Here is a 24,965-nt window from a genome sequence, read left to right as displayed (position 1 = left end):
GTGTTCTATAATATTCTTCTTCTGTTGAAACAATACAGGGTACAACATTTTATAGCAGTTTTTTTTTTTTTTTTTTTTTTTTGGACTGCTGATCCCCAATTGAGGACATGATGGAGATTTACAGATGCTTGGCTTTAGTTTAGGCTTTTCCCACTAGCTCTTGTAACTTATAAAAATCCTGTTTCTCTTCATCTATGTTTTCCGTTTGGCATTTTTATCTTTCTTTCATCTGTATGTCCTACTTTCCTGCTTCCTCCATGTAAGGCTGGCTGACAGATGCCTGATTGGCTGGACCTTTTCTCTTCTCTCTTTCTCCCTTTTTCTCTCTTAAATTAGATTAAATTAGATTCCTCCTACCTATATTCTCTGTTCATCAGCCCCACATATTTCTCTACTGCCTAGCTTTCAAGGATGAGAAATACATTTTTTTATTTATTTTTTGAATACAAAAGCATTTGCTCAACTATGTTCATAGCAGCATTATTTGTAATAGCCAGATCCTGGAAACAACCTAGATGCCCTTCAGTGGAAGAATAGATGAAGAAACTGTGGAATATATACATGCTAGAATACTACTCAGCGGTTAAAAAACAATGACATCTTGAATTTTGCATGCAAATGGATGGAAATAGAAAACACTATTCTGAGTGAGGTAACCCAGACCCAAAAAGATGAACATGGGATGTACTCACTCATAATCGGTTTCTAGCCATAATTAAAGGATATCGAGCCTGTAATTTGGGATCCTTGAGAAGATAATAGGAAGGTGAACCCAAAGAAAAACATAGAGTAATCTTCCTGGATATTGAAAGTAGACATGATCGCCGGGCAAAAATTGGGAACTTGAGGGTGGGGTGAGATGGGGCCAAGGGAAGATGGGAAGAGAGAAATACATTTTTAAATGAACTGCATAGTTATGATACCTTAAACATGAGTTGAAATACACATACAGTATGTTATAGCAAAAATAAAATTAAAATTTTATTAATATACAAAATTGCCTTAAACAAGAGTAGAGACATATATACAATATATTAGAACAAAAATAACTTTAAATTTGCATAATGTACAAAAATCCATACCAATCCATAATCAATCCATATTTGAAATTAATAGTTGAGTTTTAATTAAAAGTGTATTCAATAATCTATCTTTTTATTCTATCACTTCTATATTCTCATGTTTCCTTTCAGAAAAAGATCCTTGAATCAATCCTCCCTTGCTTAATTTTTTTCCTTACTCTGACCAATAACAATTTGTAGCCAACCTTCCTGAATGGTGACAAACATCCATAACTTACAGAATGATCAGCTCCTGGTGTGGGAAGTCCTTCTGTATATGTGTTGGTTAATGATAGCAGAATAGTACTAGGCTGCAATTCCAAGCAGAAGGGGAGGAGAAAATAGATGGAGTCAAGGAGAAGTCATGTAGTCCCACTGGAGACAGAAGCAAGATAGAACTTTAACTGGGAAGCTACAGTCATGTGGAGTATGCAGAGATTAATAGAAATGGGTTAATTTAAGATATAAGAATTAGCCAGAAATATGCTTAAGCTAGTAGCCAAACAATATTGAAAATAATACAGATTTCTGTGTTTATGTATTTATTTGATTGATTTTATTTAGCTATACATTGTTCTCTGCTTCTCTCTTTGCCTCTTCCCTCCCCTTCAGCCCTCTCCCATGGTCCCCACATACCCAATTTACTCAGGCGATCTTGTCTTTTACTACTTTCTATGTAGATTAGAACCATGTATATCTTGCCTGAGACAGTGAGTTATTTTGAGTCTGAGCAGCTGGGAACAAACAAGAAGCTTCCAAGCCTCCACCAACAACCTCTCCCACCCCTCCGGTAATGTGGGAATTATGTTCTTTTGATTGCTTCCGAATGTCTGGCTCCATCAGAATCCCTAGGTGACCCTAAGCAAATAGAGAAAATGGTCAAGTCCTCTGAAAACTAGTTGTAATATTTGTTCTACAGTCCTAATATCATTCCCATTGAAAGAGATCAATATATATGTCACATGTCTTATTGTTTTTCTTGGTTTATTTCTTTATGTCTGCAGCCAAAATATTTAGAAGGTCTCCCCTGATCAAACCTTATTTCTATTATCCTTAAAGAAATCCACAGGTTTTGGATTCCTGTGGAATCCTGTGGAAACAAAAACATAACATCTCTCCTAATGCAATACATTTTTTAGACTTCCATTTTAAGGTTACAATCTCTCTAAATATCTAGGATGGTTTAATTCTGCAGTTCCTTGAACCTTCCAGTGTCTCTCAGCAGCTGTTGTTCATTCATCCGGATTCAACATTAAAAGCCAACACATCACCATACTGGGTTCAGATTCTCTGTATCGTTCTCATTATTATGTGACTTTTTTCCTTTATATAACTTTACTTTCTCTTTAAAAACATTATTAATTTTTTCCTATGACTATACACATTTTCTTTTCTTTCTAAGTCTATGCACTTTTTAAAAACACACTGTAACCTCCTTGGAAGTTCCCCACTCCCCGGGTCTATTTTACTGCATGTCTCTTGCTTTTTCTGTCCAATTGAGTCACTCTTGTCTTTTTTGGCCAAGTAAGTCAAACCTTAAACTGCTAAGCAACAGCTAGGCCCGCTGCCATAGTTCTGTCCACCTGCTCCACACCCTCCTTAGGTCCATGAAAGTCAGCCTGAAGCCCATGGACTTGGCCTAGAGCTGTGTTCCACTGGGAGCTGTGTACATTGTGACAGGTGGTTTCATTTACTTCGCTGTTTCTATCTAACTTGCTGGTGGTGGCTCAAGTGCTTAGGTACAACAGAAACTTTTAAAGGAGATGCAGCTATTTTTTTGCAACTTTCTTAGGGCCCATGTGAAAATTCAAGTCCCACACTGGACAAATAAAGTAGGCTTTCTTGGACCACTAGACCCCAAATCATGACATAGAATCTTATTATTATGAATGTTTTGCCTTATTTTATGCTTCTTTCACTAATAGATATAGCTAAATTTAATCTGTTTCTCTTCATCTACGTTTTACCTGAGGGGTTTTTACTTTTCTTCCCTTCTCTATATCCTACTTTCCTGCTTCCTGCTTGACTATCTGTCTGGCAAATCTCTGGCTGGTTGGTCCTGGGTGTCTCCCTATCTCACTTATTCTCTCTCAAACCTAGACTCCTCTTCCTACTTATTTCTCTGCCTGCCAAAACTATCCATTCCTCTACTACCTAGCTATGGGTCATTTAGCTTTTTATTAGACCAATCAGGAGCCTTAGGCACACAAAGGGAAACATATGCAACACATCTTTACTTAATTGAACAAATTCAGCATAAATAAATGTAACACATATTTCCATAGTTACATAAATATTCTGCAACTCAGAGAAATGAAATACATCTCCATTTAGTTAAACAAATATTGTATTCTACAACATTTACCTGTGGGCATAATGATAAGGTTATAGTATATAATTATGAATCACACTGGTTTAGTAAAGGAGAGGTAAGAGATGTTGGAGGAGGCTACTTGTTGGTTGCCAGCTTCTCAGCCCTGAAATAATCACATAGAAATTGTATTATTTAAAACACTGCTGGCCCATTAGCTCTAGTTTTTTTTTTTTTAATTTGGTAACTCTTATTTCTTAATTTAATCCATTTAATCTGTGCATCACCAAGAGGTCATGGCCTATCATCAAAGTTTCAACACATCTGATTTTTGTGGTAACTCCATGGCTTCTCCTGACTCCACTTCCTTTCTCTCAGCATTCAGTTTAGTTTTCCCACCTAGTTCTGTTTCCCTATAGCTCTGCTATAGGCCCAAAGCTGTTCCTTTATTAACCAATGATATTCACAGCATGCAGAGGGGAATCCCACATCAAATAGATTCTTCTCTACATCAGTGATTTTATTACCCTTGGGTGGCTGGCTAGATTCCCAGAACCAGACAAAATTTCCCTCAGTTGAGCAGGCCTTAAGAAAATTAGACAGCTGGTAGTTACCACTAAGGTGTGTCATTACTGCAACTACATTTACCTTGCCATGATGATTATTGCTGTAATTCATTGGCATTACGATTGTGTAGGACTGCTGTTCGCTTTCTTCCCTTGTATGCTTGCATAGTACCTACTTTTGCTACAAAACTTAGTGCCCAGAAAGGATGCTTTCAAGTCAGATCCAATTCAGAGTTTCCAAGTCCTGTACCTGAAGGGAATGACATTGTCATCATAAGAGATTCACATTTAATACTTTGGAGACAACAAAGAACTAGATCGATAGCATATTGTTGTGATAATTTCTTGTACTCTGTGCTAAATACCCTGTCTGAGCGTTTTTAATGCCTAATAAATATTATTAGATGGTCTATGGCTCTTGGTGTGGAACACTGTCAATTCAATTTAGATACTTCTTTAAACTGTGTATGTACATGTGAATGCCCTCAAGCATGCGCGCGCGTGCACACACACACACACACACACACACAGAAAGAGAGAGAGAGAAAAAGAGAAAGAGAGAGAATACATATATATGGTCTATACATTACATAATAAAAATAAAATATTATTTATGTCTTTTTTCAGATTTCATTAGTGTTATTTTTTCTCTCTCCTTGTCTTTATTGACATCCTTTCCCCTTCCCAAGTAATCCGCTATACCCCTTTTTCTCATTTTACTGTTTCTAACACTCATGCTCTGCTATTTCCTTCTCTAGTGCTCCCTCCACCACCACCATCATTTCCTTTCCTGATTTCTGATTTCTACAGGGTATATACTCACATTAAAGATGTGGAACTTTAATATATGTGTTCCACATTTCTATTATCCATTTATTAGTTGAAGAACATTTAAGTTGTTTTATTTCCCAGATGATGTGAATAGATTAGGAAGGATCATGGCTCAGTGTTAAAATTTACAATAAATTGTACTGGAAAGCAATATACACATGTAGAACAAGTATATGAAATTGCTATGTCCCTTTTCCCACAAAGTGAAAACATCCAGATTTAAAAAGCTTCTGTAAATATGAACAAAATAATGCTGAATACCTGTTGTTGGTCTGCAAAAAGCTAACCCAGGCAACATTCATGAATGAATGAGGTACTCAAGGGGCATTAGCTCTTACTGATAGAGTATTCGCTGTTGATAGGTTCAGATTGAGGGGGAATCATTGCCTTCTGTTTCTTATTCACTGCTGAGCTCCTCAGGTTCCAAAAGATTGCTTCACACTCTTTATTTCAGACACTGAACAGCATGGGTCTCAAAGAAAAATGAATAATTATGAATGTGAGAAAAATATCTATTCAAAAGATTAGACTGGGGTAGTCAGGAGAAGGGAGAATGTGGAGACGAGAGTACAAAGGATGCATTCTATTCTTGTGTGAAAGTACCAAATAACCAATTTAATAATTAGTTTTAAAATGATTAAAGATATAAATGTAAGATCTAAAACTAATAAGTTATTAGAAACAGAGAATGATTAAGACTATGAAATGGGAATGAACTTCTCTTAGATGAGATCCTAATCCAATGTAGAAAATAAATGAGAAATTAAGCAAAAAACATCACAAGTTATTAAAATGTTCTACACAGTAAAATAAACAACAGAGTGAAGTTCAAACTACAAATTTGAAGAAAACTTTTGAAAATTAGACAATGATGACATATATATATATATATTCATTTAATTATCAGTTTGATATAAAAAGACATCCAACAGCGGAGGCTGACTGAGAAGCAAAGGACAATGGCTCTGGGCTCTGATTCTTCTGCATGGACGGGCTCTGTGGGAGCCTTCTCAGCTTGGTCGATCACCTTCCTGGACCTGGGGGGAGTTGGGAGGACCTTGGTCTTAGCATAGAGTGGGGAACCCTGATGGCTCCTTGACCTTGAGAGGGAGGGAGGGGAGGTATGGGTGGAGGGGAGGGGAGGGAAGGGGAAGAAGGAGGGAAGGGAAGGGGGAGGAGGAGGGGAGGGAGGGGGGAGGAGGAGGGAAGGAGATGGAAATTTTTCAATATAAAAAAAATAAACCATGAGAAAAAAAAATCCTTAAGTGTTAGTGCTTATATTCCAATGAAATATTAAAAAAAATCAGAAGAAAAAAATAAAAAAATAAAAAATAAATAAAAAAAAAAGAACAGAGAATATCATCCACAACAATAAAGAGCTAACTAACACACATACACTTATCTTAAGACTGGAGAAAGATCTGATACAGCAACTTCACTATTATATGTATATTTAAAAAAAAGATGAAACCAGTATGGACAAAATTCATGTCCAAAGTTTTGTCCCCATTTATGGCAACAAAATTCACAGAGCCAAATGGTCGAGGCAACCAATCTGTTAAATTAACTTAACTTACAAATGAGGTGTGATAAATACAAATTTGGATGAATTTCTTTCATTTCAGCAAAGACATATAGAACCTAACATTACATGTAATAAGCCAAGCACAGAAAATATTACACGATCTCATATATAATAATGAAAGTATTTTATATCAGTTAATATTTTACAATAACTAGTGTTATGGTAGTATCATCAGAGTCTATGTAGGACTGGGAGAAGAAAGCATGAAAAATGTGGACCATTCCCTGTAAAATGAGATTTCTCCACTGCTGCATGATATTTTTAGAAAAACAGTATTTGTAGAACAAAATTAATTAATTAAAAATTGATCATTGATTTCTTTAAAATATTATAAACTTTCTTTCTAAATTTTACATCACATTGAGATTTCCAGAAATACTGGCTGAATGTTTATTTAATTCTAGCCAATTAATTTTTTGTCAGGACATTAAGATTAAATCTAGTTCTAAATATTTTTCTTATTTTAATAATTCACCTCTTTTTCTTATTTGAACTATTAAATCTATATAAACATCCACATGTCATGTATTTTCACAAACCTTAATATCATATAAAAATTTAAAAAAATAGAAATATTATAAATTCTTTTAAAATATTTTATTAATTTATGTGAGTGAATGCTTGACCTGATTGTATGTCTGTAAATCACGAGTGTGCATTGTCTGTGGAGGCCAGAGGAAGATTTCCTAAAGCTGAAATAACAAGATGTTGAGAGGCACCTCGTGGGTGCTGGAATCATATCCAGGTCCTCCGAAAGGTCAGCAATTGCTCTTATCCACTGAGTCAGCTCTCTCTCTTTCATTATGAATGCTTTACATAGGCAAGAAAATTACTAATATGTGTGCTAATTAAATAAATACCTAATGATGTATATTTATATATTATTACATAGTATATAATTTATAATATTGTTCTACAGATGCTCCTAAGTTTGTTTCAAATCAGACAATGTACTACTCTTGGGAAGGAAATCCAATCAATATAAGTTGCGATGTGACATCAAATCCACCTGCATCAATCCATTGGAGAAGAGAGAAATTGGTCTTACCAGCTAAAAATACCACTCATTTAAAGACGTACAGTGTTGGGAGAAAGATGATACTAGAGGTAAGTCTTCATCTGCACATCAATAAGCATACTTTTAGCTGTTATTGATTATGTCAGAATGCATTTAATTTGATTTCTATAAAACATATATATTTATATAAATTTCATATTATTTTGAAAAATTAATTTTTAGTTGGTATAATATCCTATTCTTTATCTGTGCTTGTATATCTGAAATATTTTTCATGAATTTACTTTCTGAAAGTGAAATAATTATGTTTGTGAGAAAATATGGAGTTGGTGAAATAATACTTTGGTTATTAAATTCAAAGATTTAACTTCAAAGTTGATTATTTCAGTTACTTTTGTTTATATCTATTATTCTTTGAATGCCATATAAACTTATCAGTGGTTAACAATGTATAATTCTAGAGATGTCAATGATTATGCCTATGTTGCAAATATTTTAATTTTTGATGAAAATTTTATTTAATAGCTTGGGTTATTTCATTTTATATTTTGTACAACTTTTAAATCTTCCTCTTGTTTACTTTAGCATTTTCTGAAACCATCACTAATTTTTTCTTGATTAAAACTTATTTTTATTTATCTATTTATTAATTAAAAATTTCCACCTCCACCCCTCCTCCAATTTCCCTCCCCTTCACCCCTCCCTCTCCCTCTCCTATCCTAAGAGCAGTCAGGGTTTCCTGCCCTGTGGGAAGTCCAAGGTCTTCCCCCCTCCATCCAGGTCTAGGAAGGTGAGCATACAAACAAACTAGGTTCCCACAAAGCCAGTCCATGCAGTAGAATCAAAACCCAGTTCCATTGTCCTTGGCTTCTCAGTCAGCCCTCATTGTCAGCCACATTCAGAGAGTCTGATTTGATCACATGCTCCATCAGTCCCAGTCCAGCTGGCCTTGGTGAGCTCCCATTAGATCATTCCCACCATCTCCTGACTTCCTTGGTCATGTTCTCCCTCCTTCTGCTTTTCATTTGGACCTTGGGAGCTCAATCCAGTGCTCCAGTGTGGGTCTCTGTTTCTATCTCCACTAAATTTTGAAAAGAACAATTTGACAGAAGAAAGATTTATTTGGGTTCAGAGTTCAAGAATATTCAATTAATGGTGATTTGGCTCCATGCAGTTGGACAAAGAATTACAAAGGCGGGGCCATGTGGTGCAGAAATCCCTTTATACTAGATGAGAAGCAAAAGGCAAGAGAATGTTTGCAGTTTTTCCCCCTTTTTCCAATTTTATTTCATTCTGGTGCCCAGCCATTAGGATGGTGCTGTCCACATAAAATTTGGGTCTTTCTAATCTTCTCAAGAAACATCCTCACAAGATCACCCACATGCTATTCTAAGTCTGAAGATGTTGTCAAGAGAACCAGCATCACTGAACTTCTTGTAAAAACGATTGTTGGATGAGAAGTTGCTTTCTAGGAACACTGACTTCAAGTTGGCTTGGTTAATTCATCCTTTCTTCCTTTTTTCTCTCTTTCTTGTGTTTTTTCCTCGATTATTTTGTATTTTCAGTTCTTTCAATCTGTGCTATATTAAATGATTCTAGTATTTACTAAGCCTAGCATCATAAATGAATTATTGTGACAAACTTGCAAAGCCTGTGTTTCATGGCTACTTTGTTCCTGGAGTGGGAGGGTCTATGAATTCAACGTCTTATTTCCTATTAAGTTCTCAACAGCATCCAACCAATTTTTCAGATCATAAATTGAGCTATTTGAAAATGGCTTCAAAGTAAGTGTCTTTTTATAGCATATTAATCTTTAAAAAGGAACAACCAGTACTGTAGTCATGGTGCTTGCTGTGGCTCTCTTGCCTCTATGTTGTATTGATTCTATAAAAACCAGCTTCCTTGTAGAATGTACTAAAACCTTCCTCACATGACTGTGAAATAAGAAAAGGTTTTACTAGCGTATTTGTAATAGGATTAAACTAGCCTAGTTTATTAAAAAAAAGCCACACATAAGGATAATGAGTTTCTGAATAATTTCAGGGAACTTACAAAAGAGTTTAAACTGATCGTTAAGCTGTTAAACCTATGAACTTTTCTTAGTTGGACTGCTGGCTGATTAGAAAATGAATGACACAGCTTTTTTATACTCTACTTGTTCAGAATAATTATCTTCAGTAGACCTCAAAATTGTTCTCTTAGTTAATAGTCTCCAATTACCACTAAATCATTTCTTCAGTCTTAGGATAGTGTTGAAATTAATGGGTACTTTGTGTTGTTAGCTCAGTCTCTCTAAAATAGCCACTGAGATTGAAAATCATATTTATCACCATCATCAAATATCTTTGGAGGATTAACACAGCAGAAATACAGAGTTGACCCCAACTTTCACCAGTGGAATTCCTGAAGGGGAATTTAATTTCTGATATTAATCTGAAAACTCAGGTCATTTTTTTATCTAAAGAAAAAGAAAATAGAACAAAAATAATTACAACAGATTTAAAAATACTCTTTATAGCATTTTTACCTGGCACTGTTTTCTTGCAAGACATCTTTTATGAAAAAAATCAAGATATAGAGCTAAATGTAAAAATCATAAATAAACATAGTGGCTTATTCATTTTCTCAACAATTCAGAGGCAAAATGAGGAGAAACACTGAAAGTTTAAGGCAAGCCTGAGAGCTATTAGTGATTTCAGTTTAGCATGGGATATAGAATGAGGCGGGTCCAAATACAAACAAACAAACAAACAAACCAGGAAAACAATGTAGGACCTACTTTAGTAGAAACATTGTCTTTAGCTTTATAGTTGGTTTGAATTTGCATTGATTACATGATGTATTTCCTTAAAACTTTACCTATGCTTTGATTATCAGAAGATAACTTTGCCATTGAATCGATGTATTGATCAAATGAATGAATTGATAAACAAGGCATGATGAATCATTTCAACTCTGAACATCTAGTTTTGTGGATTTGTCATTCAAATTTTAGCATTATGCAGACTGAGCAGGTGGCATTTATGCATTTAGGAATATGTATACATGTGGTATTACAAAAGAACATGGAACAATGGAGAGAAAGGCCATGATGTGAAAGAGAGCAAGGAGGGTGTATGGGTAGGCTTGGAGAGGGAACAGGAAATGGCAAGATGATGCAATGACATTAAAATTTCAAAAAGTAAAAGAAGTTAAAAATACATAAAATTAAAAGAAATGTTTGTATTACTTAATAATACTTGCTAGATAAAGAAAAGACTTCCCTGAGGAGTAAAATAGCTGAGCAAATGTGCAAGTAGTAGAGATGATTGAGCCTTTTAAAATAACCTTGATATTTCAGCATTTTCATTTTTATTATTGTGATTATTTTAGATTGCCCCTACATCAGAAAATGACTTTGGACGATATAACTGCACTGCTACTAACCGTATAGGAACAAGGTTCCAGGAGTATATTCTTGAGTTAGCAGGTGAGTATAGGACAGTCACATTTGACATTAGTAAAATAATCTTATACCCAAGTGGAATTTTAAGCTACTAAAATTGTACTAACAAATTTTACATTAAATTAAAAGTATTTGTAGTTTTTTAGTCATAATAAAAAACATTATTTGAAGTAATGAATTAAGAGTTACAAAATAGAAAAATATTTGACATAGTGAATAGTGAATATATACAATTCATTTAGCATCTAAAGCTCATTTTAAAATGTAATTTTCTGTCATGTAGATGTGAGATTATTTTAAGTCAGCCACATGCATTTTAACCAAAGTTATAAGTAATGTAAAATAACTTTTAACATATGTCCAATTCAATGTAATACTAAATAAATAAGTTTTTATTTAAAATCTAGTGTAATTTATTCAAGAGGCATGAGTTTCTTCTCCGGCAGATATGTGGAAACACAGTGAGAAAATATGCAATAAATATAACCTTAATTTATATTTAATTTGTCATCATAGGAAATACTTTATAGTTGGAACTTTTACGTACAACTCTTCATAAACTAATCAATATCAACACCACTAGTAATGAGAAAATTACATCTGGGTCCTATGAGAGGCAAGCAAAGGAGCAAGGTGTAATCTCTGATATTTCTTCCCTCAAGGTTGAGGAGAACCTAATCTAACAAGCATAATACTTAGGAAATGTCTCCAGTGTAGTAAGAAACAAAATTCTTATTAGGTTAATATACTCTAAGGGCTTAGATTAGGCAATGCTGCTACATACTTTGCTTACTAATGTCCTTTAAAATTAAATAAATTTTAAATAAAGGAAACATTTAAAAAAGATAAGGCAAATTAAAACATACACATAATAATTGTAAGAGACAAAATAATTATCGTATTAGGCAATGTTATTGACAAAACCAACAACAATTTGTGGCTCAAAATTGGTAATAAGTGGCACTTTGAAAATAATCACTCATTGGTGAATAGCATTTTATGAATTGAAGGAAAATAGTTTATTAAGAAATATGACTATTTAGAAAAATCACTCAAATATTTAAAGATACAAAAACATTGTCATACATATGATGATGTAACATTTATTAGCATTTTGATTACATATTATTATGTAGATAAGACACATAGATACCAAACACATATATTGATGAATTGGACAGTTTATGATTTATGCTTCACTTTGTTATTTTCTCTGCTGTAGAAGAGCAGATATAAAGTATATTATGACAGGGATTTACAGCTTAATTGAATTACATTGTTATAATCTCTTATATTTCAGTAATATTCGTAGATTAATTTTATTTATTTGTCAGATAGAGTGGATATTCAGGGATTGTGAAACAATATACCTTTTGACATGTTTCTTTGCATGTAAATATGACATATTTTAGTCTACATTATGGTTTAACAATGAGCATGAGCACACGTAAACTATTTCAAAGGAGGTTTCACATGAAAACATCATTTGTATTTGCTTTACATGTGAACATGACGATCAAGACTTTTTACAATGATGTTTATTTATTTTTATATTTTCTGTAATATTTTCTGTATTCAATGAAAAAGCATATGTTCTAATGCAATAATTTTATTAATATATAATGTATGTAATGTTATAATCCGGATAATTATTATACTTTTAAAAAATTTCTTAGTCCTTCTTTTGGATTCTTTTGAACAATTTGAGGTAGTGGGATCAAAAAAGTATATCAAATAACAGCTTCAACTAAATAATAGGTACCTCAATTTGGCCTTGAAGTTTCTCATGTCATGTGCCACAGAAGACATTCACAGATCTACCTAAGTGCACAGACATAAGACAGAGTGAAACTGTACTTTCAAAGCACCAAGAACAAATCAGGTGCTCAAAGAGAGTAGATAACTGTTATTACAGTCTACCATATTTCATATAGGCAAATTCTTTTTAGTAGATATTAGTGTGGTGTGTTGTTATTAGTTAAGGACCTTGATTGCTTTAGACATGTAATTTTTATAAATAACATTTTTTTCTTTTTCATTATCTTATCTGACCTCCTTTTTCCCGTGTCTATAAGTGAAATATCTCATACTGGCACTGCTCATTTGATTTTCTTAACCTTAGTTCAGGGCCTGTACTTACCACTTTTAAAGTTCAAGTTGTCATATTTGACTCATCTCTTTAACCTACAGAGACCCAGTCAAATTCAATACTTTAGTTTTCTTTCCAAGATTTATTTAATTCACAAATATCATAAAGCTGTCAGCTGTATTTCCATTTATGTCACAGATAAAGCTCTAGAAGTCACTTGGGAGAAGAGAGACCTGATTAGAGGTTAAGCTATGTCAACTGAGCAGAATTTCATAGATAGAGAATAATCGTCAGTTCAGTGGTCTGTGTGATCAGATGGTATTGTACCATCAAGCGGGGTAAAGTTAATTTATTTGAAAGAAAATGGTTTCATCATCTGATTATAATTCTTTTTCTTTCAGTGAAATATCTTAGAAAGATATTCTTATTGATATTTATTTAGAGAATTCTGAAATAAACAGATTTTCAGTAACTAATCATATAGTTCTTTGCTTTTTCATGATCATACTATAAGAAAAACACTGCTTACCCTAACAATGATTTTGGTAAAAATCTTTTGACAATACCTAATCACTAGTTAACAACTAAATAAACAATCACATGAAATTTATCCCCTAGGTACAGTATACTGTTGTGGATCTTTGAACAGTTGAATAAGAAAGACACTCAGTCATTACCTAAATTATAGTTCAGTACATGTGAGTTACAGTACAACTTTAAATAAATAATTTGACGGCATAAAATTGATCTCTGATTGGAGTTCCTGGGAAAAGCTTCAAACAGATGTCCTCTTTTGAACTAAAGAAAGAAGAAATGGGGTCACTAACAATGGAAAGAGAACACAGGTCAAGGTGACATTGACAACAAATGCACTGTGCTATGAAAGAGTGACAGATGCTTTGAAATGGGCCATTTGGTGAAGACTGTGGAAATATGTTCAATGATCATCCCAGTGTTTAGCAATGCGAAGAGTAAGATCATGAAAGATCAAGTCACAGATTTTCTTAGAATATGTTTATATTCTGTCTAAGGCATAGAATTAGAAAATTATATATTGAAGATGTTTATTCATAATGCAGAATGACCCATTTATTTTTAAAAGACCACAAAGGACTGATTTATGAACAGCACTAGGTGTAGGCTGTTGCTCTTTTCAAGTTAACTAGGCATTTTTAGTCTAGATAATGTATGAATGAATAGATAAATAAATGATAGAGAGAGATGATAGAGTGATTGATGATAGATAGATAGATAGATAGATGATAGATAGATAGATAGATAGATAGATAGATAGATAGATGACAGATAGACATACAACTACCTGAATTTTCTTTCCAGTGTATAAAAGGTTTGATGTATTAAAATTAATTGACTAATGAGACATAATATAAAATACCAATTAAAAAGGGTATATGTGTGTATATTATTTCTGAGAATATAATAATATAAATAAATCTTGATTTTGATTGAACAAATTCAATGAAAAATGTTAGCGATCAGGATAGAACCAACAAACTACCTAATTTGAGTCATTGGACTTAATGAACAAATAAAATTGGAAATGATTATACAGTTTATATAACCACTTCTAAGGATATATCAGGAACATAAATAATAAAATGAGATTAAGATATCAGCGGAATAATCATTTGAATTTTGAAGCTGCTAAAAACAAGAATATTAAAATTTAAAGTAATTTCCAATAAATTAGATGTTTTGTCACATATATTAATATTCAAAACTTTTCTAATTTAATCTTTTTTCTTTTTTATTGAGAAAAATCTTCATACTATATATGTAATCATGTTTTCTCACTGCAATTAATTCTAGATCCTACCCAACTTTCAACTTATCCAATTTTAAATTCTTTTTCTCTCTCACTTTCTTAAAAACTCAAAAAACAAATGAATACCAAGAAACACACATCCATACTCATAAACAAAAAGTGGAAACCAAAATATTCGATCCAAAGACCAATAATACTAAACATTACCAATTCAAACAAAATTAGACATAAACACTACACAGTCCCATCAAGTTCATTTTGAGTTGAACATTTAGTGATGAAGCTGACAATTAAGTACTGTTAATGTACCCAGTATAGTCCAGTATATACTTTTTTTCTTTAGTGATAGGAGCAAGTGTCTACTTCCACCTTTTAGTTCAGGAACCCATCTGACTTGTACTTCTGTATTGTATCTGTATGGCAAGGTTACTTGGAGTCATCAATCAGTTTTTGTTCTTATATGTTTTTGTTTCCTACATTGATTGTTGAACCTTAAGGGGGAGAGTTTGAAAAAGACATCCCATCAACATATTTTGTCAGTTTACAAAGATACCTTAGAATTGAAAGTATCTGGTGAGAGCTCCTGTGTTGCACACATTTTCCTCAATAAACCCTCACATGAACTAAAGAACATATGTGTTATTTACAGCTCCTTTTGTAAGTTTCTAATCACATACATCAGAGCTCTTCTAATATTTTAAAAGATATCACCTGCTAAAATTTTAACATTGACAGTTAAGTTTCACCATTAAAATATTGAGAGTATTAATATTAAAGCATAACTCAAAAGAAAAAATAATCTGAATTTATCTTATTAGAAATAAAAAACATTCAAAGAGAACCAGATAAAATCCATCATTTATTTATTTATTTATTATTTTTGTTTTTGTTTTCAAGACAGGGTTTCTTTGTAGCTTTGGAGTCTCTCCTGGAACTAGCTCTTGTAGACCAGTTTGGCTTCGAACTCCCAAAGATCCACCTGCCTCTGCCTCCCGAGTCCTGGGATTAAAAGTATATGCCACTACCAGCTGGCCTTGTCATAGTTCTTAAATTGATGCAGTTTTTGCCTCTTACTGTCATTGTATATCTTCATGTTTCAATGATTTTTGTCACAACCCACGTATCACTTAGGATTTTAGTGCGACATAAGAAAATTGCTTTTGTTATCATAAACAAAGCAAACTGATTTTAAATATTTCCATTAAAAATTTATGAAAGCAAATACAGCAGTCATCACTTAGCTTCCAGATTCTAAAATAGCTCCAATGAGAGATCCAGAGTTCAATTTGGCAACTATTAATAGGAGATGCTTTGCTTACAAACTAATACACTACTGATGTTGCAGGCATACAGCAGACTGGCATTAGACCATAGACTGAACATTCTAGTGACTCCCCTTCTTCATGCTTGTAGATGCTTTTTTCATGCGAACCTCCTAAAACATGAGAATGGCATTCAGCACTTCCAACAACCAAAGTTGTGGGCACCATTTTTCATCTAAAATACTAAATGTGGGCAAAGACAACTGGACTTTCAATTTTTGTGAAATGGATTGAGAATGGAATCAAAAGAAACTTAAAATAACAAATGATATTAAGTACTGAAAGACATGATCAATGGTGAGATTAAACATAAGGTTTATAAGTATCAATTTCTTCTGATGTCATGATGTGACCATATGCTTGTTAAAATCTGTAAGAGGACAACCTGACTCCCAGCATTTGTCAATCCCCATTGTTTTTAGCTATCCAGACTTCAGAAGCTAAGACAGAGACAGAATTTAGGAACAACACACCCTATCATCCTGTCAAAAAGCAACATAGTGTGCTGCCTCTGGAAAATTTCGGACAACATTGATTCAGCTATTATTACATACTGATGTCAGATAGTACAAGTAGTTCAGCTTTGGGGTAACTCAGCATATGAAAGGCCCAGTTGAACAGCTAGGAAAAACACACAAGTAACACCATATTGGAGGGAAGCAAGTATGAATTGCTTTTCTCCCCAAACGAATAATAAAAGAAGGAGTATTTTTCTGTTGGAGGAAGGCCATTTGTTGGTTCCTGGCTGCCTGGCTATCTTAGACCCAAAATAATCACACAGAAACTGTATTAATTAAATTACTACTTACCCCATCAGCTCTAGCTTCTTATTGGCTAACTCATATTATTTTAATGCATTTCTATTAATCTGTGTATTGCCATGTGGCTGTGGCTTACCAAGTAAAGTTCCCAGCCTCTGTCTCTGGCAGCTCTGGTTGACTCAACCCTTCTTTCTCCCAGCATTCAGCTTAGTTTTCCCCACCTAGCTAAGTTTTGCCCTTCTATAGGTCCAAAGCAGTTTTTTTATTCATTAATGGAAATCACAATACAGAGGTAAATCTCACATCATTTTTACCACTTTTATTCAATATAGTGCCAGAATATCCTAGATGAAGAAATTATGTAGAGAAGAAATAACTCATTTCCTACTTGTCTTTGTTAGCATAATCTTATATATGAACCCTAACAATTACCAAACAAGCTGATAAATGAATGATCTAAAAAAATATAGCATAACTGAAATGTTGCATGGAGGCTGCTTAATGGTTCCTGGCTGCTCAGCCTCCCAAAATATTCACACAGAAACTATATTAATTAAATAACTGCATGGCCTATTAGCTGCAGCTTCGTATTGGCTAACTCATATTAATTTAACCCATTTATATTAATCTGTGTATGGCCATGTGGCTTACTGTAGCTTACTGGCTAAAGTTCTAGCATCTATTGCCATTGGGGCTACATGGCATCTTTCCTGACTCTGTTCCACTTTCTCTCATGCTATAGGCCAAACCAGTTCTTTATTCATTAATCAATAAAAACAACACATAAACAGAAGGACCTCCTATACCATTTCCCCTTTTCTGTTTAAACAAAAAGGAGGCTTTAACTTTAACATAGTAAAATTGAAAATAACAAAACAGGTAATAAGAAAGAATTACTGTTACAATATTTATAAATATTTTATCTTTTATCATAACTAAGGAAAACTGTTACAATAATTATAAATTCTTCAACTCCATCAAAAACTCCAGAAAGATATAATATTACCTAAGTAAACAGGAAATGCATTTTAAGCAACTTCCAAAATTCTAGAATTGACAAAGACATCTTGCTGCCTGGACAGTCACCCAAAGTTCTTCTGTACAATTGGAGCATCCAATCTTTGTCTACAGGCTTATAGTATCCAGCAGACTTTTCCATGAAGCAGAAATTTCAAAGACAGTTCCCCCTATATTGTCAGTTTGTCAGTAACTTTCTTCTGTGTCCTGAGTCTGTCTGGTAGATTCTTTCATGAAGCAGGAACCACTTAAGGTGCTTCCTCACCTTTAGGAAAATTCAGCAGTCATTTTTCTGTGGGTCCTGCATGTCCAGTCAAGCAGTCCAGGCAAAAGCAGTTTCTTGTGCAAATGGCTAACCAACTCAATAAGAAGCCTCTTCAAAGCCCATCTTCCTCTTAAAGTAGCTTGTGCTGTCAGGAGAAGATGTGTCTCATTGTCATGAAGAGTCCTAAGTTATTAAAACATTTTTAAATACCATATTCTGAAGGTCCCTAAAAATCTGAAGAACAACTATCTGTCTGAAATATATCTATATAAATCTAGAAAATCAAATTAACATAACTATAAATTACCTATTATAGATGAGTATATATTAACTTATATTTCATAATTATACATTACATTTTAAAATAAGCTACACAAACACAATATGTAAATTAAGATCAGAAATACATGTACATATAACAAAATTGACCTTCAATTTGTATCAATAAACTATGATCCATACCAATGCAAATTATGTCTCTATAGTATATCCCTCTTTAAATGTAAAGAAGCATTTACAAACAATATTTGGGAATATGGGCTTAGTTCTATCCAAACTGCTTCCTGCTGTTTATTGGGTGAAGTATTTTCTTTGTGGAGATGTTCACAGCAACTCTTCAGGGGTTCCTGTTCCATCAAACCAGATTGGTCTGGAAGCAATCAACAGGTTCTCATCTTTTGTAGAAACAAAAGAACCTCTTTTCCAAAGCAATATATCCTTAGATCCAAATTTGGAAGTCATGATACTTTTAGAACATATATTCTGGTTTAGCTTAGCAGCCTATACAATGAAATGTCTCTGTATTTAGCTCCTTCACAGTCAAAAATTCAAAGAAAAACACAATAAGACACATAATCCAGACTTTTTGTGGATCTTTATATGGCTTGTTTTTATTCTTATACATTTAATATTTATTTTATTATCATTACTCTTTTAATTTATGACTGTTGGTACTGTGTCTTTTTAAAGACTTTACCCTTTTTAAAAGTCATTTGCTTCTTTTCAAACTCTCTATACTCTTATCTTCTCTCTTTCAAGCCTACATACATTTATCCAAAAATGTGACCCACTTAGAGGTCTTTTATGTCAGAATCTGTCCTACTGTGTTCCTGTAATGTTTTACTATCCAGGAACACCTCTCAAAATGCTAAGTGCTTCTTAATTATTTAAGCTGCATCATTCCTTTGCGCAATACCACATTTCCTGCTTGCCCAGCCCAGTCCAGCATGGCAGAGCCACTTGCCGCCTCTGAGAGCGGCCATGCACACTGCCCCACTTCCACACACACTGCTGGTCCAGGTTGTCACCAAGCAAGGCATAGCACATTGCTCACAAACCCTATTCAAATGTCCAGTCTTCTGAAAGAGCCAGAGATTGCATTGGCAGCATGGCCCAGAAAGCCAGCATTTTAAAATGGCATGGCTTTTTTTTTTTGCTACAGCTGAGTCAGGAAAACCCTTTTACAGGAGCAGTGGCATGCCATCAGCAAACAACAAGAAACTATGTTAAATTTTGTATTTTTGTGTTTACAATAAGCTTTCCCCAGTTTTTAAGTGAATTTTTAGCATGTTGGTGCTAGTTTATTGCATGGAGGCTGCTTGTTGTTTCTTGGCTGTTCAGCCTCCAAAAATAATCACACAGAAACTGTCTTAATTAAATCACTGCTTGGCCCATAAACTTTAGCTTCATATTGGCTAATTCTTGTATTAATTTAACCGATTTCTTTTAATCTCTGAGTGTCCACATTGATGTGGCTTACTGCCTAAAGTTCTGGTGTCTGTCCCCGATGGAGCTACATGGCATCTCTCCTGACTCTGTGGTAGCAGATATAATAATCAAGCAAACAATCCCTAAATAGCTAAAGATAAAGAAGTTAAGATATGTAGTAAATAATAAACCAAGGAGAGAAGATATCTCCATACACACAAAAAAACCCCACTTAATTAATTGATTGAAGAGTAAATGAACAATGTATATCCTTTGCTCTTTAAGTGGAAGAATATTCATTATTAAAAGATTCAATCTACCTGAAGTTGTATATAGATTTAGTATAAACACCACCTATGTAACAATAAAAATTTTTCACAGAAAAAAAAATTATAAGCTCATCTGAAACAATGGAAGACTCCAGAGAGACAAAGCAAATCTTGAAGAAAACAATGCCATTAAAAGAAAATACACTCTTTAAAATGTCCTTCACAGATAAAGAACAATCATCAGTTCTCCTCCAATTTGTCACTATGGCAGGGAATCTGGCATGCTTTATGTTGTGTGACTTCATTTTGAAATGTTTTTCTGAATAACCGGGAACACACTATTAGTATGTTTCACATCATTGCTTCTTGTTTAATTCTTATATCAAAATGAGTCTTAGTAATAGTCATCCTCATTGTCCAGGTTGCTTCCTTTGTAGATGTGCCCTCTAGTCCTCATGGAGTGAAGATCGTAGACCTGTCTCAGACTACAGCCAAGATCTTGTTCAACAAACCTGACTCCCACGGAGGTGTGCCTATTCATCACTATCAAGTGGATGTCAAAGAAGTGGCATCAGAAACCTGGAAAATAGTACGCTCCCATGGAGTTCAAAGTAAGTTACTTATTCAATATGTGCTAATTCATGAACTCAGATATTTAATATACCTCTATGATTTACTCCTTTTTTTCTCTTTCCCTGTACTGGAGTTAGGAAATCATAGTCATTTCCTTATTTTACTTATAAATAACTTCAAAATAGAGCTGAAAATTTTGCTTTATTAATTTTTTCAAAGAATGAAGTTTTTGTCTTAAAGTTCTGTTATCAAATATACTTTTTTATGTGTTATGATAGTTACTTTCCATTGTATTATATTCTGTTATTTAAGCTGTCTACTTTAATAAGAATAGAATAACTAAATTGAATTGCTAAAATCATATTCTAGGAGAAAATATAATTTTATTCATTCATGAAAAGATAATTACTGACATGTGGTATATGGAAGGTGAATATTCTTAAATGTGTCTTTAAATTTATTTATTCACATTTGCATAAATAGCTATGAATGTGATATTACAAAACAGCTAACTGACACAGGCACTTATAAAACTGTCTACGTAAGTTCATAAGTCTATTAAGTTTGTTTTCAGCTTGTGCATTGAAAATACAAAATTAACAATTGAAGTTTTTATTTAAAGTTGTGTCATTGAAGTAACTGAATTGTCTATTTATGAACAGTTAAAATCATGTATATTATTACTCTTAGTAATGGGAAATTCTGTTGTGATTGAAAAAGTGTCTTAATTTTTCATTATTATCCTATTATAGTAGGAAATAATAAGAAATTACAAATTTGTGAGTATGTAGGTTAGATTAACCTATAATAAAAGTATGAACTTGTTAGTGCATCAGTGCTGTGTAGTTTCCTTGTCAGATCTCCAAGTCAAACTTAACCCTTTCAAGGTGTGCAAGTATAATGATGGAACTACACTGAGACAACAAGAGGGAGCAGATCACAGTACAGGAAGAAAACAAAATTATTTATTTATTGCCAGACTAAAATAATATGATATTTTACAATAAAAATATCAAAAGTTTCAAAGAGTCAACTATTGATAATTTACTTCATGCTTTGTATAACATTACAAGTAGGTGAATTAATATTGTTTCTTTAATTTTGGTGTGTTATTAGCTTAATAAGTAAAATTTGGAACTTCATAGTATTTCTCCTACTGAGACATGCATCAAATTCTATACATTGTATCCCACCTCTAAATTACATAGAGACAGTCAAGGTTGCTTGAAGCACAGCACATGCCCAATTTAGTGGTGTTTTGTGCTGCTGACATAGATCGAACCTGATAGATAAAACATTTTATCTCTTGGCAAATGGGGGTTTTATTTTTCCCAAGTCACAAATATGTCCACCAAAATATTTTATTAATTCATTTCAATATTCAATATCCAATAGTCATTACCTAGATGAAGCAATAGTCCCTAGGCATCCTCTGAGAGTCAGCAACTCACAGATTATAAAGAATATCCTGAGGATAGTTTGACAGTTGGTTGTCTTCAGCCAAGTTTGTAGTGATATTTTCTTACAGATGATCCAAGACAGCTATCCTATACAGTCTTTTTTTAATCTTCTTGCTCTTTCTTTTACTCAAATTCAGCTTTCTGTTGAAAGACCATGACTAGTCATACATCCTTGTGAGGCTATAGCAGCTCATAACAATTGTTGATAATATTCTATTAGGAAACCTGAGGCCTCTGTGCTGAAGTATTCTTCTATAACTACCACTATATCATTTTTAGTTTTTTCTTGTTATAAGGATCAGCAGGATTTAGGCATAAATATAACTAAATATAACTGGACTCACAGACCAGCATCTTTCCTTAATTTTCACAGTTTTGTGTTTATAACTGTCAATAATGTAAAAGATTTAGCCTATGAAATCATTTAACAAACACAGAAATACTTTGTGCTTTTCTTTGAAAGTCTTTTTCCTCACTGTCTTTTCATTCATTTATTTATGAATGTTTAGTTGATACACTGTTTTTTTCCTATTTGTAAATTGTTACATATTTTATAGTTTATATCTATTTATAACTATCTGTATCTAATTACTGACTCTCTTTTCACAAATAAAACAGGTCTTGCTTGATATTATTCTTGTATAGCAGGAAAATATCACCATGCAATTACTTTCATGCTTTAGTTTACAGTCTTATCTAAGCCACTAATTACCAATGAGTCCCACTAGCTGAGTTATCACCTGATCTACAACTTAGCATAAAATGAAGATAGAACCAACATATTTTTCCTCAGTATTTATCTGGAATGTTACCATGCCAGCCAATGAGATGATAATCAACTAATTTTCAAAATATATTGACTTGTAAACAAATTATGTATACATAGTGTAACTTTTAAAAAATATGGGATTCTTTTTTCCTGTAGGAAACATGTTACAAATGTTTCTAAATATTTCTGTTGGAGTTTTTTCCCATGGAATTTGACATGTTCATTAATGTCATCCTTGTTCAATTCATGTTTGGGTGGCCGTGCTTATTGCTGTTCTATTATAAATAACAAGAGAATGGAAACTACCTAAATGTCTGACAACCAATGAATAGATAATATAGCGTGTGACACTTACATGCTATAAAATATCACTCAGACATAATGAAAACTGAAATCATGGGCTTCACAGGTAAATATATGGAACTAGACAAGGAAGACTTTTAAAATTTCAAAATAACAACCGTATGGAAACTTATAGTTTCACTTCACAATTTAGGTAATTTTCACTGTTTTATAATCTCTGCTTTAGTAGTTTCTTATCAGATATGGATGGGAAACAAGTTAGTTATGGGTGGCATTAATGGTTAAACTTTGAAGGTTTATATTTAAATTTATTTGATATGATAGATGCAGATAACATACTAGGATAAAACCATTTCTGTGTCTTGTGATAGTGTCTATTAGTTTTATGACATCTCTTTCTTAAATCACCCTTTTCTTCCCTATGCAATGTTTGTTCTCTGGACAATAGAAGCCAGTTTTAGAGTTTGCATCTTCTATGCTATGATACATCTCCATGATAGATTTTCTGTGTGTAAGAAGATAAATTGGCTCAGGTATAGTAACTGGCAAAATCTTTACTGCTTTAGGAATAATTAATGTTATTTTGTGTGGTTAATAATTGTCATACTTAACAAGCAATATCATCAGAATCCTAAAATATGGGAAAAGTTTGGTGCTACTAAAGAAATATTTCAACATACTTCTTTTCTTTATCCCCAAGTATGTAAAAAAATTGAATTCTTAGTTGGACTCTTAGAACAAAGTTATTTTTATTTATAACTTTCAAACTCATTAACCAATAAATCTATTATGCAGACTTTTGTCAAGAAAATACAGGTATACCAATTGAAATGCTGCACTCATTTCAAGGAATATTGAGATATACAGAAGGAAAATGAAGTGAATGTGTAGGTGTAGGGAGGTAGGAGATGAAAATACTTGTCACATAATACCATTTAAATTAGGTAAAATATGCAATTCTTAGGATTCATTTATAGCATGAGTCTGTGCTTAACAATATGGTATTGTCAACTAAATAATCACTGAGTTAGTAGATCTTCTGTAGCAGAGAGAAAGAAACTGTGGGGATAATGCATAGTTTATGATACTCTGGTGTTGATTTAATGTGTGACTACTTATCTAAAAATGCAACAGTCACACATAAAGTAATATAAAATGTAGATATATTTTAGCATAGAATTTATTTTTCTTTCCTTTTAATCTGGAATCTATACCTTACAAATTTGGGATTCATATTGCAATATTTTTATAGGTGTAATGATTGGGTATGAAATAGCTTTTCCTTCCACTATTTTAACATTATTTTCTAAATTGCATAATGATATATTAAATTATAAACTTATTTTAAAGGTCTCTATGTTTTAATACTTTTGTTGCTTTATGTCTTACTTATATATTGTATATATTTCCTCAGAAAACAAAACAGACATTATAAAACTTAATGAAGAAGTATTTTCTTTAATTTATGTTCATATAAAAGAATTAACTTAATAGAATGTCCCAGTGTGCTGGCACACATCTGTATTGTATCACTGAGGATCTTCAGTGAAGCACTACATTTACTTCTCTCTCTCTCTCTCTCTCTCTCTCTCTCTCTCTCTCTCTCTCTCTCTCTCTCTCTCTCTCTCTCTCTCTCTTTCTCTCTCTCTCTTCCCCTCTCTCTTCTTTATCTGCTTTCTCTTTCCTCTATAACCTCCAACTAAGAATAGATCATATTGAGGAGTATGATAAATATACTCTCTATTGTTCTCCCTGAAAGGTTGGAGAAAAGGTTCTTAATGCGCATTTTGTTATACTGTACAGGTATATATTATAAATGGTCAGAAT

General features: G+C 33.1%; 1 protein-coding gene across 2 annotated transcripts in view; it reads left to right on the top strand.

The window, feature by feature from the left end:
- Window positions 1–24,965, top strand: part of Ncam2 (neural cell adhesion molecule 2) — a 406,325-nt gene that overhangs the window by 311,408 nt on the left and 69,952 nt on the right. For both annotated transcript variants that reach the window (XM_038345355.1, XM_038345357.1), the window contains exons 10-12: window positions 7,274–7,461; window positions 10,745–10,841; window positions 20,471–20,644. In XM_038345355.1, the coding sequence (XP_038201283.1) occupies window positions 7,274–7,461; window positions 10,745–10,841; window positions 20,471–20,644 (459 nt within the window). The remainder of the gene's footprint in view (window positions 1–7,273; window positions 7,462–10,744; window positions 10,842–20,470; window positions 20,645–24,965) is intronic.

The sequence above is a fragment of the Arvicola amphibius genome, chromosome 10 (assembly GCF_903992535.2).
Source record: "Arvicola amphibius chromosome 10, mArvAmp1.2, whole genome shotgun sequence".
NCBI lineage: Eukaryota > Metazoa > Chordata > Mammalia > Rodentia > Cricetidae > Arvicola > Arvicola amphibius.
This window is presented reverse-complemented; position numbering and strand designations above follow the sequence as displayed.